Below are 18898 nucleotides of genomic sequence, written 5' to 3'. Positions count from 1 at the left end.
AACTCTGCCAAGAAATCCCAAGAATGCAAAGATACTTCTCAATTTGTCTTTAATATTCAAAAGCAAAATGCCCCTCACCAACTTCCCAGCCCAGTCTCACTCATGCTTTCTGGTGTAAACTGCAGGCTGATTTTGATTGTTGAGAGCAGTGCAAGGAAGACAAGTCTGGCCTTCCTAATATTAACAAATGGCACTCACTGCAATAGGACCCATCTGGGACCAATCCAAGCTGTCCATGGACCCCAACTAGGTCCTTCCTGGTTGGGCAGAAGCCTCTGCAAACAGTAGGTTTAAGATTTCAGAACAGGTCCTCATTATTTGCCAAATTCTTTCTTTCCTTTGTAAACAGTTATGCTAGTTTAACCAAAAGGGAGCCAGCATTAAAATGAGTAGCTTCCGTAATGTAAATAATCCATTATTTCAACTAGTTCTGCTTAATTCCTACCACAGGCCTAAAATTTGGCAAGGAAGTTGAGCAAGTCTGGCGGCATAAGCCAGAGCTCACAGGAACTAGCCTATCTCTGTGAAGGTTTGCAGTAAACACTTCACATTAAAATGGCTCAGTAACTTGGACATTTTGGGAAGCCTGTACCCAAAGGGCAGGTGCAAGTTGGTGCTCATATTGGTATAGAGGTAGCCAGTCAAGTAAGCATTTAATAAAGCCAGCTATTTTGCGTGTAAGAAACCCAAGTGGGTCCTTGGGAGCCCAGGTGAAAAACTTCCCATATGTGGTAGAGGGGATAACCCAGTTTCAGCCAACATCGAAAGATCCCACTATAGCCAATGAAGGCCTTATTGTTAGGGACTCCCAACTTCGTTTCGGCACCAGCCAGAAAGGCGGTGGTAAATAGGCTTGGTAAAATAAACCCAATAAAGAACGAATGAAAGAGACACACCAGACCACAGGCGCTGCCAAAACTCATTTTTCATTAACATGGAGTGGGCTCCTAGGCTCAGGCCCCCGGACCCGATCATGGCCCCAGTCTACACAGAGCGCCCGGCCCTGGCCGCCTGCAGTTCCACCGCTCAACCAGTGATGCGCACATCCGTGCGGCGACGGACCCGCCGGGCCCGAGCCGCCTCGGGCAGGATGGCGAGCAGCTGCTCTTGCACCAGCATCTCCACGATCTGCTCCTTGGTGCGGATGTCAGGCCGCAGCCACTGGCGGGACAGCTCCCGCAGCTGCCGGAAAGCCTCCCGGGGACCCGCCGCGTCCTGGTAGCGGAACTGCCGGAAACGCTGGCGGAACGTCTCGGGGCCGAGTCTAGAACCGACGGGGCCTGGTGGGGAGCGCGTTTCGGCTTCGGCCTGAGGCGCGATGCTCAGGGGTGCTGGCCCAAGGGGCAACTCCCGGGCCGCGGAGGCCGCAGCCCGGGGCGTAGGGATGGCTTCGGGGACCGCGGCGTTGGGGCTGGAGGGCTCCGGGGCAGGCGGTGAGGCCTTCGGCAGCGAGGAGCTCACAGAGTTAAGCTCAGGGTCTGAGCTCGAACCTGCTCCTTCCGGTTTCTCCGGTGGCACCGCCGCGGGACTCCCAGTGGCCCCCAAGATCGGCTCCGTTGCCGCCATAACTCCAGCTCCGGGCGTCACTCTTTGTCCGGTAGCTGTGGGCTCAGCACTGCGTCTGCGCGCGGGCGGGGTGAGCAGGGAGACGTTTCCGGTTAAAGGGCTGAGCTCGCGCCACCCTTGAGGGAGGCGGACTCGGGACCGGCCGAGAGTGCGCGGAGCTTACCTGCACCAGCGAAGCGGCTGCGGCAGCCGGAAACGAAAAGTCTCTGGCTTCTCTGCGTCCAGGTCGGCGCGCGAGCCCCCGGAAGCGGCTTGCGGGCTCTCGGAAGCGGCGCCCTCTAGCGTTCTCGAGTCGCATGAGGCGGCTGCTGCCCTCGCAGTGCAGGAGGGCGAGCGGCGCGTGGCTTGGGCTCCTTCCGAATGGTGGCGCCTCTGAGCGCAAGTTCGAGGAGGAGTCGGAGGAGGAGCCTGAATGTTTCGAGGTAAACTTTTAAGTCCTGGAACTTATTCTTGAGCCGCTTCGGTTTGCAGGTGACCTTTTCGTGCGGGCGCCCCTCCTGATTGACCCTGATGGGCTGTAACTGTGACGGCCCCTCCTTCAGGAATGATTAGGGTGACAGCTGGCCGGGGCTTGTCTGGGTGGCGCCCGGCCTGTGACCCGAACAGGGGAGCGGGACGGCGGTCGTTCTCTCGGGAAGGGCCCGGCTGGAGAAAGTCCGCTCGCTTGGTCAAACTAGGAGGGCGATAGCACCCGCCTTACCGCGAGGATGACAAACTACAACACACCGTCTGGCGCGAAGGAAATGCTCGAGAACTCTTTGCTATTGTTATTTTTCGCGTGTCCTCCGAAACCAAGAGAAGGGAGGCTCTGTAGGTTCTGTTAACTTCAGGATTTAATAAGTGAATTGTAAATGCATTGCCCTTTATGGTGGCCGCTGGCCGCCTGAGTTGACTGAGCTCTTCCAACAGAGCTAGTTGATAACCCTCGAAATATAGCGAATTGAGATGTGCTATATTGTAAAATACGGGACTTAATACGAAAAAAAATGTAAAATATCTCAATACTTTTTAATACTGATTACATGTTGTAATATGTTTTGCATATACTGGGTCAAATAAAATGTTATTAATTTCACCTGTGTTTTTACTTTTTAAATGCAGCTACTAAAAAACATTTAAATTGCATGTGCGGTTTACTTTATATTTCTGTTGAGCAGCCTTGGGTTAGAGGATTGGAGTGAGGCTGCCTTTTGCCTTAGTGGAATCCCCTTTGATGGTACCCACCTCAGAGTTGCTGGGAGGATTAAATAAGTTAAGCCCTTGGAGAGAAAGGGCTTTTAAGAAGTTTGCTTTTGTTTTTATTAGGTAAACTGCTTGCTATCTCTGAGCTACCGTTTTCTTTTTTTTTTTTTTTTTTTTGAGACAGAGTCTCGCTCTGTCACCCAGGCTGGACTGCAGTGGCCGGATCTCAGCTCACTGCAAGCTCCGCCTCCCGGGTTCACGCCATTCTCCGGCCTCAGCCTCCCGAGTAGCTGGGACTACAGGCGCCCGCCACCTCGCCCGGCTAGTTTTTTTGTATTTCTTAATAGAGACGGGGTTTCACCGTGTTAGCCAGGATGGTCTCGATTTCCTGACCTCGTGATCCGCCCGTCTCGGCCTCCCAAAGTGCTGGGATTACAGGCTTGAGCCACCGCGCCCGGCCTGAGCTACCGTTTTCTTAACAGTAAAATGTGGATGTAATAGAACTTACCTCTCAGAGGTCATTGAGAATTCAGTGAGATGATGCAGGTAAAAGCATGTGGCCCTGACCGCCCTCGGCCAGGTGGTTTTCTGTCTGATAGCTGACTCACAAATAGTTGTTGTTGCTTTTTTCTTTTTTTTTGAGACTGAGTCCTCCACCTACCGGGTTCAAGTGATTCTCCTGCCTCAGCCTCCCGAGTAGCTGGGATTACAGGCACCCACCAGCACACCCGGCTAATATTTTGTATTTTTGGTAGAGATGGGGGTTCACCATGTTGGCCAGGCTGGTCTCGAACCCTTGACCTCAGGTGATTCACCCGCCTCAGCCTCCCAAAGTGCTGGGATTACAGGCGTGAGCCACCGCGCCTGGCCACAAATAGGGTTTGTATCCTCATTTTACAGAAGGGGAAACAGGCCCTGAAAGGACAGGGGCCTCATATGAAATGTTTTGCATGATACTTGTAGTCCTTTTGAGCTCTGTGCAGGATGGAGGAGCATGTTTAACAACCATTAACACGCCGTTAGCCCTGATATAAAACTTGTCCCTACCATAGGATGTTTCCTTTGGATGGGTAGAAGTGGACCCTCATGAAATCATTTCCATAGCCTGAAAACCTTGAAAGTCATTGCAATGGGCCTTTAATGCTTTTTAGTTGCTGACATGTGAAAATTGGGAGATTTCACATGCAAATCTGGATTTCTGGTTTTTCCTGAAAAAATGGAAGAGCTGGCCACACTGGACCCAAATTCCTGCCAGTCAACAATCAACTGACACTGAGTAGAGACGACTTCCTTTAGACAAGATACTCTGTCCCATTTGGTCTCAATCTCCACCATTCCCTATGGTTTTCTGAAATAGAATGTTGTTTGCATTTACTGTTGCTCTCAGGTTGTTGCTTTATTTAGAGCTGATATTTTTCTCTATTTTCTATTCAGAGGTGAGAAAGCAGGGCCCTAGTGTTTGTTATGCCTACTGGCTTCAAACCTGGACTTCTCTCTGGCCCCTTGGTAGTTGGGTTTGCTGCATAGAGTGACCAACAGTGCTATTCCCTGTGTGGCAACAGGCACTCAGCTTCCAGGGCTAAAGGAGCACACTAAACCCTTCTGTGGAGGCAAGAGGTGCTAGAAGTCTTCACTGGGGAGGGGACTTCAAGCTGAGACGCAAGAAGAAAATGGGTGGGGCTCAGGGACATTCCAGGTAGAAGGTACTGCCTGTACAAAGGTGCATAGTGAGTAGGAGCAAAACTGTAGAAACTGCAGGCTACATGGGAAGGTGGTTGCGATCTGGAGAAGGGGTGAGAGAGGTTGGAACACTGCTGGAGGTTAAATCATAAATGTCCTAGAATTCCATGTTTAAAATTTAGTTCTTCTCATGAAAGGGAATGAACTTTTGTGGCACCTTGAATATCATGAAATGTTATGTTAGATCTCTAGTTTATTTCTTCCATGCCTATTAAAATCGTGAATTATTAGAGAAGGAGGGACCTGAGAGATCTATTAGAATCATTGAATGTTAGACTGGAAGGGGCCTTAGAAATTGAATTTTAAAATCCAGCCCTTTATGGGCTGGTAAGCCTGCTTTAAAGTGATTCAGCAGTAAATAATAAATAATGTGGAGGGAATAAATGAAACAAGATTGGCTCAGTAGTTGGCCAGGTGCAGTGGCTCATGGCTGCAATCCCAGCACTTTGGGAGGCCTAGGCAGGCAGATCACCTGAGCTCAGGAGTTCAAGACCAGCTTGGGCAACATGATGAAACCCCGTCTCTACTAAAAATACAAAAAATTAGCCAGGCTTGGTGGCTCATGCCTGTAATCTCAGCACTTTGGAAGGCTGAGGTGGGCGGATCACTTGAAAGATTGGCAATATGTACACTCTACTTTTGTATATGCTTGAAAATGTCCATGATAAAAGTTAAAACATTCAGATTCCCAGAGTCTAAAAAAAAAAAATGTAATGCTTCTTCTTCAAAAAGGGATGCAGTTATCTACTTTCATGTGAGTTACATATATCCTTGAACCCTCCCAGGGGTCCCAGATTAAGTTAAAAATATACATTTATATTTCATTCTTTTGAATTTTGCAGATTGAGAGGCCAAGATGCCAGAAGATGGATTGGTCCAAAATAAGAAAGCTAGTAAGTGATTCCATGAGGACAGAAATCTTTTGACTTTTAGCCCAAATTCTTATCTTATTACGTCTTTTTATCCCTAGATTGGGTGTTCACTTGGGAAGGGATCATAACTCATTCATCTCATATCACTTAGCTTCCAATACAAGGCCTGACTCCTAGCCAGCCTCAGTGTTGGTTAAAGGAAAGAGGACAAATGTGGATTGCAGACTATCCCTGGGAAGGCAGAGCTCTCATATGAGTCCCAGACTCTTTCAGAGACCTCAGGACTTTTGATGGCACTTTGTTGTTGAGGGTTGTGGAAAAGAAGCTTGGATACTTATTTTCTTCTTTATCAGAGCCGTCATACTGGAGAATACGTCTTTTAAAAAGCTTTTTATTGGCCAAGCACAGTGGTTCACGCCTGTAATCCCAGCACTTTGGGAGGCCAAGGCAGGTGGATCACAAGGTCAGGAGTTTGAGACCAGCCTGGCCAATATAGTGAAATCCCATCTCTACTAAAAATACAAAAAATTAGCTGTGCGTGGTGGTGGGTTCCTATAATCCTAGCTACTTTGGAGGCTGAGGCAGGAGACTCATTTGAACCCGGGAGGCAGAGGTTGCAGTGAGCTGAGATCACGCCACTACACTCCAGCCCGGGTGACAGTGTGAGACTCCATCTCAAAAAAATAATAAGTTTTTTATTTGGAAATAATTATAGATTCATAGAAGGTTGCAAAAATAGTTCAGAGAGGTTTCATGTACCCTTCACTCAGTTTTCCCTAATGGTAACATCTTGCATAGCTATAGTACAATATCAGTTTTACATACATGCATTTGTGTGTGTATGTGTGTTTGTAGGTCTGTGCAATTTTATCTTGTGTGGATTCATGCAACTACTACCACAATAGCTAGAACTGTCTGCTCACCACAAAAATCCCTCGTGCTGTCTCTTTAGAATTGCATCCATTCATCTTCCCTTCCCCTGTCCCTAACCACAGGCAACCACTGATCTATTCTCCATGCCTATTAACTCTGTTATTTCAAAAATGTTACATACTTGGAATCATATAGTGTGTAATCATTTGGGCTTGGCTCTTTCCACTTGGCACAATTCCCTGGAGATTCACCCAAGTGGTTGCTTGTGTCAATAGTTTGTCCTTTTTATTGCTTAGTAGTAATCCATGGTATAGATGTACCATGGTATATTTAACCATCCATTGAAGGACATTTGGGTTGTTTCCACCTTTGAGCTATTACAAATAGAACTGCTATGAGTTATTTTATGACGTGGCCTTGGGTAATCATCTTTCTGAGCCTGGAAATAGTAACTACCACACAGGATGGCTCTGAATAGTCGATGAGGAGAAATATATGTAAGGGAACTGGTGCAGGGTTTGGCACAGAGTATATACTTAGTAATTTTTTTAAAACGATGGTTATGAAGAGATAATACTTCCTTGAATGTGTAAGTTCTAGTATGTAGTATTTTTAAAAGGCATAGGCATTGATATTATTATTCCTGTATTAGCTGTTCTCACGCTGCTAATAAAGACATACCCAAGACTGGGTAATTTATAAAGGAAAGAGGTTTAATGAACTCACAGCTCCACATGGCTAGGGAGGCCTCACAATCATGGCGGAAGACAAGGAGGAGCAAGTCACATCTTACATGGATGGCAGCAGGCAGAGAGAATGAGAACAAAGTGAAAGAGGTTTCCCCTTATAAAACCGTCAGATCTTGTGAGACTTATTCACTACCATGAGAACAGTATGGGCGAACTGCCCCCATGACTGAGTTATCTTCCACTGGGTCCTTCCCACAATGCGTGGGAATTATGAGAGCTACAATTCAAGATGAGATTTGGGTTCGGATACAGCCAAACCGTGTCAGTTAGTCATTCTTGAACATCTGTGTATGTGTGATACTTTATTTACAGATGAGAAATTAAGGTCTAGAGAGATTAATTAACTTTCCTAGGTTCAGCCAGTCCATGGCGAGATTGGGATTCAAACCCACGTTTAACATAGACAGTAGGAACCATGGAAGGACTTAAAGCAGGGGAGGGATGTGATCAGATTTGTGTTTTAGGAAACTTAGTCTGGATGCACTGTAAATAATATTGTTTTATTGCTGAACACTTAAGAGTATTTCTGATTTTTCATTAAAATAATGATAATCATATAGTGCTTAAAGCTTTTTCTGATTTCGAATTATAAGTGTCTATTACTATCAAATCTATTTGGTTTCTGAGTTTGAAAAGGAAGCATTCTGATAGCAAGAGTTTGGATGGTAAGGGATACCAGTACTTCCTTAAGCTATAATCCTAATAGAGGACTGATTGAAATATTTTGCTACATATTGCCACCTTTGTTTCTATAAACATGTGTTTGATTCATAGAACCTTAGGACAAACCCTTTAGTTCACAGATTGGCAAACTAAAGTTCAGAAAGTAGAAGTACTAGCCAGGGTAGAATCCAGGGCCCAGCAATGAATGAGAGTTGTAGTTGCTCTATATCCTCACCAGCACTTAGTATTTCATTTGACAGAGTCTGTCACCCAGGCTCAATGTCATTAGTTATTCAGAAAATTCAGTGCAGTGTTGCAATCCTAGCTCACTGCAGCTTCAAACTCCTGGGTTCAAACTGTCCTGCCTCAGCTTCATGAGTAGCTGGGACGACAGGCACGTGCCACCATGCCTCACTAATTGTTTTTTTTGTGTGTTTGTTTTGTAGATACAGGGTCTCGCTATGTTGCCCCGGCTGGCCTCAAACTGCTGGGCCCAAACAATCCTCCTGCCTTAGCCACCCAAAGTGCTGGGATTACAGGTGTGAGCCACTGTGCCTGGCCCTACCTCTCACTTTCTCTGTCTCTATACTGTCATATGCCTTTTCCCTTCCCTTCTCTTCCCTTCTCTTCCCTTCTCCTCCCTTCTCTTCCCTTCTCTTCCCTCCTCTTCCCTCCTCTTCCCTCCTATCCTCTCCTCTCCTCTCCTCTTACCTCCCCTCCCTTCCCCTTCCCCCCTCCCCTCTCTTCCCCTCCTCTCCGTCCCCCTCCCCTCCCCTCCCCTTTTTCTTTCATCTTGCTCTGTCACCACCACCCCCTTTTTCTTTCCTCTTGCTCTGTCACCCAGCTGGAGTGTGGTGGCGTGATCTTGGTTCACTGCAACCTCTGCCTGCCAGGTTCAAGCTATTCTCTTGCCTCAGCTTCTCGAGTAGGTGGGATTACAGGCGCCTGCCACCAAACCTGGTTAATTTTTTGTATTTTTAGTAGAGACGGATTTTCACCATGTTGGCCAGGCTTGTCTCAAACTCCTGACCTCAGGTGATCCACCTGCCTCAGCCTCTCAAAATGCTGGGATTACAGACATGGGCCACCATGCCCGGCCTCTTGGCTCTTTTTAAATCATTCCCAACTCCTTCATTTGCTTTTTGCAGTCCTATCTTCTGTTCTCAGCAAGGCTAGCTTTTTGATGTTTCTGGAATGACCTTCCCTTCTGAGATGGTTATTTTTAAAATCCCTTCTTTCCTGAGTTCTGCCAGTGTCTTCTCTGGCTGTCTTGAGCGTCTTTTCTTTGAACGATTACATCTTTGCTTTGATCTCTTGTTTTAAAATTCATTAAGCCCTTTGACTTCTTTGTTCATGATTATCATCTGTTTCGTGTTAGCTTTTTTTTCTTTCTTTTTCTTTTTTCTTTTTTTTTTTGGTGATTGTCTTTCATCTGCTGTTTGTTTTTCCTGTTTCCTGCCTCCCTCTCCTGCTTTTTTCGGTAACATATTTGTATAAGTCTGGTGCTATTTCTTTTTTACTATAACTCCCCTTTAGATGAAGTGAGTTCTTCTGAACCAGCTACTTGTGGGATTGTGTGTGGAGAAAGGACTAGAGTAGAATTCCAGGCTGGCAGGAATTCTCTTGGCTTCATAGTGAAGCTCCTTCTGACAGGGTTTTGTGTGAGTATGTGAATTGGTTTAGCCCTTTCCTCTTCCGATCAGTTGGAGCTTGGCAGCTGCGGGGCTATAAAAATGGAACATCTGTGTGTTTCCCTGGTCACCCCACTCCCCTACTTCTCCTTGGTGCCAGTGGGACCAGAGAGGCTCCCAGAGCCAGCCGGTCCATCACCATCCCAATGTTCTACTGAAGGTGTGGTAAGTTGTGCCCTCAAGGTGCAGCCCCCTTTTTTGGAGAACTTCGAGTTTTGCCAGCTCTCCCTGAGGCCTGCAGCCATAGCGTTCTCTACTGGCATTAACCTTCTGGATCTTCTCAGCACCCCTCATTGCCACACAGGCTGATGTGATAGCTTGCAACTCTCAGCACCGTCACCCGTCACCCTCTGGCCCCTGGAGTGCTCAACCCAGAAAGGCTGGGAAGTTAATGCCTCCAGGAGCAGCTCTCAAGTGGACACTTCTGAGGCATGCTCCCTGCAGTCTTACTAGGGTCCCCAGGACATTGGAGCCCCACTGGCCCACAGGGGTGACATGTTCTTGCACCTCTGTCAAAAAATAAAAATTTATGGAAGAGCCTATGATTATTCTCCTTAGCTGTGTTAACATAATGAATTATGTTTCTATAATTAACCATCTTTGCACTCCCGGAATGATGTGTTATTTTTACAGGTACTACTGAATTCTATTTGCTTATATTTTAAGATTTTAAAAACAATATTTATAAATGAGATGAATCTGTAGCTTTCTGTTTTTGTGTAACCTCTATTAGGTTTCAGTGTCAGTATTCTCACTTCATTACAATAATTTGGTAGTTTTCCTTCTTTTTAGGCTCTGGAACAGTTGAAGAAACATTGAGATTATTTGGAGTTGCCTATAAAACCTTTAGGACCTGGTGCTTTTTTCTTTTTAGGTGGTGGTGGTGGTGAGAGACCTCTTTTACAACTTCTCTACTTCTGCAACAATTAGTCTATTTAGGCTGGACATGGTGGCTCACACCTATAATCCCAGCACTTTGAGAGGCTGAAGTGGAAGGACTGCTTGAGCCCAGGAGTTCAAGACCAACCTGGGCAACATAGTGAGACCAGATCTCTACAAATTAAAAAATTAGTTAATCATGGTGGTGCACACCTGTGGTCCCAACTACTTGGGAGGCTGAGGTGGGAGGATCACCTGAGTCTGGGGAGGTAGAGGCTGCAGTGAGCTGTGACCATGCCACTGCACTCTGGCCTAGGGGATAGAGTGAGACCTTGTCTCCAAAGTATTAAAAAAAAAAAAAAAAAAAAGGAAAGAAAATCAGAAAATTAGTCTACTTAAATGGTTTCGGTAGGTCACGGTGGCTCATGTCCCTTGACCTCGGGAGGCCAAGGTGGGCGGATCACTTGAGGTCAGGAGTTGGAGACCAGCCTGGCCAACATGGTGAAACCCTGTCTTTACTAAAAATACAAAACTTAGACAGGCACGATGGTGGGTGCCTATAATCCCAGCTACTCAGGAGGCTGACACAGGAGAATCGCTTGAACCCGGGAGGCAGAGGTTGCGGTGAGCCAGGATCATGCCACTGCACTCCAGCCTGAGCAACAGAGAGAGACTCTGTCTCAAAAATAAATAAATAAATATGTAAATAGTTTCTATTGGGGTCACTTTGGTAAATTATTTTTTCCTAAAAGATTATTCATAAAAATCTAGTATTTAAGTTTAAAAGCTAATTCAAATTCCTAAAAAAAAAAACCTCAATTGAAACATGTCAGTAGGCTAGCTATGGCATGTGAACTGCCATTTTGCAACCACTAGATAGAGAATTTTCGACCTGAAAGAGGCCCTGTGGATCCTATACTGGGGGTTGCAAACAGGTAACATGCCTGGCAGATGACTGATTTGTGTGAGGTGAAGACTTTAGTGAATTAGAGAGCCAATACCTCAACTAAAGACAAGCAAGTTAATTTTAAACAATATTTAAACCAAAACACTATGCAGGTCAAATAAAACTGTCTGCAAGTTCACTTGGCACATCACGTGCCATAGCTCGTTTGTGGCCTCTGCCAGCCCAGCCTCCTTCCTCATAACCACACCTCCCGAACATCTCACATTTTAGCTATGTCTCAGGCTCCCCAAACAGACCCTGCCCTTTCTTCATGTATCTTTTTTTTTTTTTTGAGATGGAGTTTTGCTCTTGTTGCCCAGGCTGGGGTGCAATGGCGTGATCTCGGCTCACTGCAACTTCCACCTCCTGGATTCAAGCCATTCTCCTGCCTCAGCCTCCCGACTAGCTGGGACTATAGGCATGCATCACCATGCCCGGCTAATTTTTTATTTTTAGTAGAGATGTTCTCCATGTTGGTTAGGTTGTTCTCAAACTCCCAACCACGGAGTCTATCTCTGTCACCCAGGCTGGAATGCAGTGGCTCAATCTTGGCTCACTGCAACCTCTGCCTCCCAGGTTCAAGTGATTCTCCTGCCTCAGCCTCCCAAGTGGCTGGGACTACAGGCACCCACCACCACGCCTGGCTAATTTTTTTGTTTGTATTTTTGTAGAGACGGGATTTCACCATGTTGGCCAGGATGGTCTCGATCTCCTGACCTCGTGATCCACCCGCCTCAGCTTCCCAAAGTGCTGGGATTACAGGCGTGAGCCATCGTGCCTGACCACCTCTTGATATATCTTTCTTTTTTTTTTTTTTAAAGATGGAGATTCACTCTGTCTCCAGGCTGGAGTGCAGTGCCACAGTCTCGGCTCACTGCAACCTCTGCCTCCCAGGTTCAAGAAACTCTCCTGCCTCAGCCTCCCAAGTAGCTAGGACTAGAGGTACCCACTACCAAGCCCAGCTAATTTTTGTATTTTTAGTAGAGACAGGGTTTCATCATGTTGGCCAGGCTGGTCTCAATCTCTTGACCTTGTGATCTTCCCGCTTTGGTCTCCCAAAGTTCTGGGATTACAGACGTGAGCCACCGCTCCTGGCCTCATAGATCTTTCATAGCTTTATTATAGCAAGACTTTCTCTGAGGATTTTACTTCCCCGCCATATTGTGAACTCCTGGTAAGCAGGGACCATGTCTTATTCACCTTCATATGCTTTATAAACATTTGTTGTATAGCTTTTATAATCAGCAAAACAATAAGAATTTTTTTTTTTTTTTTTTTTTTTTTTTTTGAGACGGAGTCTCACTGTGTCTCCCAGGCTGGAGTGCAGTGGCGTGATCTCGGCTCACTGCAAGCTCCGCCTGCTGGGTTCACGCCATTCTCCCGCCTCAGCCTCCCAAGTAGCTGGGACTACAGGTGCCCGCCACCTCGCCTGGCTAGTTTTTTGTATTTTTAGTAGAGACGGGGTTTCACCATGTTAGCCAGGATAGTCTCGATCTCCTGACCTCGTGATCCACCCGCCTCGGCCTCCCAAAGTGCTGGGATTACAGGCTTGAGCCACCGCGCCCAGCCTTTTTTTTTTTTTTTTTTTGAGATGGAGTTCTCACTCTGTCACCTAGGCTTGAGTGCAATGGCGCAATCTCTCACTTAGGCTTGAGTGCAATGGCTCGCTGCAACCTCCGCCTCCCAGGCTCAGATGATGCTCCCGCCTCAGCCTCCTGAGTAGCTGGGATTATAGGTGCATGCCCCCACACGGGGCTAGTTTTTGTATTTTTAGTAGAGACAGGGTTTCACCATGTTGGCCCGGCTGGCCTTGAACTCATGACCTCAGGCGATCCACCCGCATCAGCCTCTCAAAGTGTTGGAATTACAGGTGTGAGCCACCGTGCTTGACCGAATCTTCTCATCTTGAAAATAAATTGTTTTCCGGGCGCGGTGGCTCAAGCCTGTAATCCCAGCACTTTGGGAGGCTGAGATGGGTGGATCACTAGGTCAGGAGATCGAGACCATCCTGGCTAACACGGTGAAACCCCGTCTCTACTAAAAAATACAAAAAACTAGCCGGGTGAGGTGGTGGGCGCCTGTGGTCCCAGCTACTCCAGAGGCTGAGGCAGGAGAATGGCGTAAACCCGGGAGGCGGAGCTTGCAGAGAGCTGAGATCTGGCCACTGCACTCCAGCCTGGGTGACAGAGCCAGACTCAGTCTCAAAAAAAAAAAAAAAAGAAAAGAAAATAAATTGTTTGTGGAATTGAATCGAACTCCATTTTATACATTATGAAAATAAGGCCCCAAGTAGTTAAGTGACTTCCCTAAGATCACAGGAATAGGACCAGTGCTCTTTTTGGCATTCTACCCTGTAATAGCTCGTTATAAAATCAGGAACTGTAATATAAATGAAACTTTCTTAATTTCTAGAACTGACTTTAATGCCTGACTCTGAATCCCCAGCCTGCCTCCTTGCAGATAATTTAATTTAGGATGTCTTCAGGTAAATTGAGATCCAATCCAGTAATTTTGAGTGGATATAATTTCAGGCTTATTGATTCATCTTGGGCCCATTCAAAGCTCTCCAGACTTCCTGCCTCTTCTTCCCCAAAGCTGATCTAATTCCTAGAGAAATTGTACAACCACAGCTGGCAAGAGGTGAGGTTGGTAGTAACCATTTTCGGAGTCTCATCAGGTCTTAACTGGCATCATCTGAGGCCTCTTGTGAGCCTGGATACTTTCCTTGTCACTCTTGGATCCTCAAGCAGTTCAGAGGACTGATGGGACACCCCTCCTGCCTATAGCCATCTCCTACCATCTCTCTTGCCTTCTCCAGGCCCAGTTGTTTCTTTCAGAAGCCCCCTAAACTTTTGAAGGGGATCCTCTTATATTTCCTTCCTTAAAACTAGGTCTGCAGTGGGGGAGGCAAAAACTCCATACCTCATCTCTCTCTCTCTTTTTCTAAAACTTTCTCCTCTTTCTCTCTCTAAATTCTTTACCTCTTTTCTGTCCCTTCTCACCTCTGTGTGTGATTACTGCCCCACCCCAAGAGTGGCCTTTGTCTTTCTTCTCAGTTGACCAGCCGTCTTTGCTGCACTCAGTGCCTTTCTGTCTACCTATCAGTTGGAGGCGGGTTGACAGATACACCCCACGGGATAGGAATGGCAGAGCAGGTGATGCTGGAAATCAAGAGTTTTCAGGCTGGGCGCAGTGGCTCACGCGTGTAATCCCAGCACTTTGGGAGGTCAAGGCAGGTGGATCACGAGGTCGGGAGATCGAGACCATCCTGGCTAACATGGTGAAACCCCGTCTCTACTAAAAATACAAAAAAAAATTAGCTGGGTGTGGTGGCAGGCGCCTGTAGTCCCAGCTACTCGGGAGGCTGAGGCAGGAGGATGGTGTGAACCCAGGAGGCAGAGCTTGCAGTAAGCTGAGATCGCGCCACTGCACTCCTGCCTGGGCAACAGAGAGAGACGCCATCTCAAAAACTAATTAAAAAAAAAAAAAAAAATCACAGTTTTCTACTGAGGATCCTGGTGAAAGAGCAAATTGAGATACTTAATTGTCATCTTTAATAGAAAAAACCGCTTTAGAGCCTATATTTTTCTGTACCTTTAGAAAGACCCCAGAGATTTGAGTTCTAGTCACCAAATTCCATTCAATATTTGATACTTGATTTGGGTGAGGGCTTCTGTATTGCTGAGTTTTTTTAATTGTCCTGATTTAACCAGACTTATGGGGCAGTACTTTGCACTCACATTCCAGGGCCTCCAAGTTGTAAGTCTCAGAGTGGTCCCTGGCCTAAGGTGCTGGATGGATGAACCTACTCCCAGCCTAGAAGCCTCCCACTGTAACCAAGTACACCCATTTTTCTATGAGATAGAGAATGAGGTATCTTTTTAAATCAACTTTTTCCTCTTCTTTCTTTTCATCTTTTTCTTCTGTTCCCCACTTCCTACTTAGCTGATTAGAAATGCAGTTATAACCTTTTACTTTCCCTTCACCAGACACTCCTACAGGGCAAGTGTATCTGTGTGCTTACTTAAAAGCTCCAGAGTAGAAACCTCTCCCACCAGATTGCCTTGAGAGACAATAGTCAATTTACAAACAAAAGTATGCCTGCCAGGAAACTCTACCCCACCTGGAGAGTATCTCCAGACAAGGCCACTTGACAACTTAGTTCTGCCCAAGATGGTGTCAGCTGACCAGGTGGTAGCTAAGGCATCAAAGTCAAAGTGAGTCATGCAGACTCCCACCTGCTCATTCCCCAGTCTGCATGCCAGTTATGCCAAATCCCCTCCCCGCCCTGCTTTTTTTTTTTTTTTTTTTTGAGACAGAATCTCGCTCTGTCATCCAGGCTGGAGTGCAGTGGTGCTTACTGCCACCTCTGCCTCCTGGGTTCAAGCGGTTCTCTTGCCTCAGCCTCCTGAGTAGCTGGGATTACAGGTGCATGCTACTACGCCCAGCTAATTTTTGTATTTTTAGTAAAGACGGGGGGATTCACCATGTTGGTCAGGCTGGTCTCGAACTCCTGACCTTGTGATTTGCCCACCTCGGCCTCCTAAAGGGCTGGTGTTACAGGTGTGAGCCACCGAGCCCGGGCCCCAAGTCCCCTTTAAAAGCCCCCACTCTCTGCTCCAAAAGCAAAGAGAGACTCTAAGGCAGGAAGCCTATACTGTTCCCCTTAAGCTAACTTTGGAATCAAAAGTCACTTTCTTTATACCAGACCTTGCTTTTTATTTTTTCAGGTGAAATATCTCTCTGTCACCCAAGCTGGAGTGCAGTGGCACAATCTCGGCTCACTGCAACCTCTACCTCCCGGGTTCAAGTGATTCTCCCACTTCAGCCTCCTGAGTAGCTGGGATTACAGGCACCCACCACCTCAGCCAGCTAATTTTTTTGTATTTTTAGTAGAGATGGGGTCTTACCACGTTGGCCAGGCTGGACCAGACCTTGCTTCTGTTAATTGGATGCTATAAATGAAGAGGAAGTGTGCCTGAAATTTAGCTACAGTGCTTTCTTTTCTTTCTTTCTTTCTTTTTTTTTTTTTAAAAAAAGGCCCTGGCCGGGAGTGGTGATTTACGCCTGTAATCCCAGCACTTTGGGAGGCTGAGGCAGGTGGATCACTTGAGGTCAGGAGCTTGAGACCAGCCTGGGCAACATGGTGAAACCCTGTCTCTACTAAAAATACAAAAATCAGCTGGGGCATGGTGGCACACGCCTGTAATCCCAGCTACTTGGGCGGCTGAGGCAGGAGAATCACTTGAACCTGGGAGGCAGAGGTTGCAGTGAGCTGAGATCAGGCCACTGCACTCCATCCTGGGAACAAAGTGAGGCAGTGTCTCAAAAAAAAAAAAACAACCCTATCTTTGCAGGACAGGTGAGCCCCCAAATTGAGACTTAGCTCAGAAGAGTTCTTGTCTTTGCCTAAGGAAGGAATTCAAGGGTGAGCTGGTGGTGTTAGACAGCAATCTTTTATTGAATAGTGCTTCTCCTTGTGGAGCAGGGCTAACTCATAAGCAGTGAATCCAGAGTCGGCATCCATTGTATGGGATGTTGGCAACTGTATTTATACTCACCTCTAATCCCTTCTCAGCCTTTTGGCTAAGATCAAGTGTAGTGTACTCATTCCTACCCACTTTCAATCACATGCAAATTAAGGGGCAGATTAATGCAAATTGAGGGGTGAGTTTTTAGAGCTTTCTAGGAAAGAGGTGGCAACTTCTTGGTCATTGCCAAGACACTTGTAAACAGTCATGGCACTGGTGGGAGTGCCTTACGCTAATGAGGGATGGGGACAGCTAGGGGGTCCTAGATCCTGTTTTGGTCAGCAGGGTTGTGACCAGAAAACAAGTCCTGCATTCTCCTATCTCACCAGGACTCTGGCTGCCATTTAGCTACTTTGAGCCCCAGTCTCCTATGTATGGAGTTGGGTAAAAGTTTGGGTGGTTGTGAGGATTAGCTGAGATAATGCCTGTGAGTATCCAATAAATGTTAGACTCCCACATTCCAATCCCTGTGCCCCCTGCCTCCAGAATCTTTCATTGTGACCTTAGGAGATTCTGAGAATGATATTCTCAGAGCAGGGCTTCCAGTAGCTGATGGTATGGTGGGAGGAGCGGAGTGCAGCTCTTGCTTTGTGACTAAGGAAATCTATTTGTTTCTAGTATTATTGGATTCTTGGGGAAGATTTTGTAGTCCTCCCCTTGAAAGGCAAAGGGGCTAGTTGTGCCATTTGCCCTCCCAGGAACCATGAGGAGATACATGGTAACTTATGCCTGGCAGCTCCTGAAGAAGGAACTGGTGAGGAGGGGCAAGGGTCCTGGGAGGGAAGAGCAGAAACTTGAACAGACAGGTGTTTTGAGGAAGGTAGATGCAGGTATAGGAGGGGGTCTTGGATAAATGGTGGTTATCCTGTACCTTTTGGAGTCACAGCATGGCACAAAGGAGGGACCGGACCCCTGTCCTGTAGCCTACCGGCCCCCGACACTGGGCAAGCCATAGGCCACACTCAGAGCCACTGAGTCCTGTTCTGTGCCCACTCTTCCTGCTATTATGAGATCCAGAGAGAACAAGGCAGGGTAGCAACACAGAGTCATAGGTTAAGCTTGTGAACTCTGAAGCTGGACTACCTGGGTTTAAATCCCCATCACCTATTAGTCATGTGACCCTAGGCAAGTTGCTTGGTTTGCTGTGACTTTATTTTCTCCTCTGTAAAGTGAGATGATAATATTAGTACCTACTGCGTACAATGACTGATTAAATGATTTACATATTAGAATAGTGTTTTGGATAATGCCTGACAATAGTAAATTGTACTCAATAAGTATTAATTTTATTTATAGAGTACCTTTCCCCATATTTCCATAGATACCTAATTTTTAAGAAATACAACATTACAGGTGCAGGGAAAGCTCTTTACCATCCCATGCCCCTTTATTTCTCTTTACCAGTAACCACTTTCCTGACGTTGGTGTCACCCTATTTGTATTTTTATATATTATCACATGTATATATATCCATAAACAATATATAGTATGTGGCACACTTTTTAAAAATGATACCATAAATAGCATCATAGTTCTTTTTTCCCCACTCAAATTCATTTCAGCTTTATCCACATTGACACACACAGACTTAGTGCTATGTTCAATCCTGTGACTGTACCATAATGTATTGATCCCTTCAATCCCTACTAATGGACACTTGTTTTTAGCCATTCATTGTTACACACAATGTTGCCATGATTACCCTCATGGCTATCCCCTTGTACATGTATGTTTCTCTGAAGAGGACACATAAACTACATACAATTCCTCCATTGTGAAGTACACACGTCCTCAACTTTATATAATGTTGCCAAATTGCTCTTCAACATGGTTGTACCATGTTTCCCAGTTCCCAGTGATAAGTGCAAAATAGTACCTTGTTATTACTTTAATTTCCATTTCCATTATTTCTAGCAGTGTTAAGAATGGTTTCACAATTTGGCTGGGGCATGGAGGCTCATGCCTGTAATCCCAGCACTTTGGGAGGCTGAGACAGAAGGATCACTTGAAGCCAGAGCTGGAAACCAGCCTGGGCAACAAAGTGAAATCCCCTTTTTACAAAAAATATAAATATAAATATAAATGAATAAAAACAATCTTTTCACAATTTATAGGTAATTCGAACTTTCCCTTTGAATTACCTTTGCTCATTTTGCTATTGGGTTATTTGTATTTTTCTTTTGATTTGTAGGATTACAAAAAATAA

General features: G+C 46.1%; 2 protein-coding genes across 4 annotated transcripts in view; one reads left to right on the top strand and one right to left on the bottom strand.

Moving 5' to 3' along the window:
- Positions 1-905: 905 nt before the first annotated feature.
- Positions 906-2635, bottom strand: SCAND1 (SCAN domain containing 1). Its single transcript, XM_025399606.1, is given in 3 exon segments — positions 906-1621; positions 1730-1767; positions 1769-2635. Coding segments are annotated over 3 exon segments (729 nt in total). The 5' UTR covers positions 1865-2635; the 3' UTR covers positions 906-1026.
- Positions 2636-17217: 14582 nt separating this feature from the next.
- CNBD2 (cyclic nucleotide binding domain containing 2) overlaps positions 17218-18898 on the top strand; it is a 62614-nt gene continuing 60933 nt past the window's right edge. For all 3 annotated transcript variants that reach the window (XM_025399605.1, XM_025399604.1, XM_025399603.1), the window contains exon 1: positions 17218-17446. In XM_025399605.1, coding sequence (XP_025255390.1) covers positions 17396-17446 — 51 coding nt within the window. In that variant the 5' untranslated portion in view covers positions 17218-17395. The remainder of the gene's footprint in view (positions 17447-18898) is intronic.

Source organism: Theropithecus gelada, chromosome 10 (assembly GCF_003255815.1).
Source record: "Theropithecus gelada isolate Dixy chromosome 10, Tgel_1.0, whole genome shotgun sequence".
NCBI lineage: Eukaryota > Metazoa > Chordata > Mammalia > Primates > Cercopithecidae > Theropithecus > Theropithecus gelada.
Note: the sequence above shows the minus strand (reverse complement) of the source record. Positions and strands in the feature narration are given on the sequence as shown.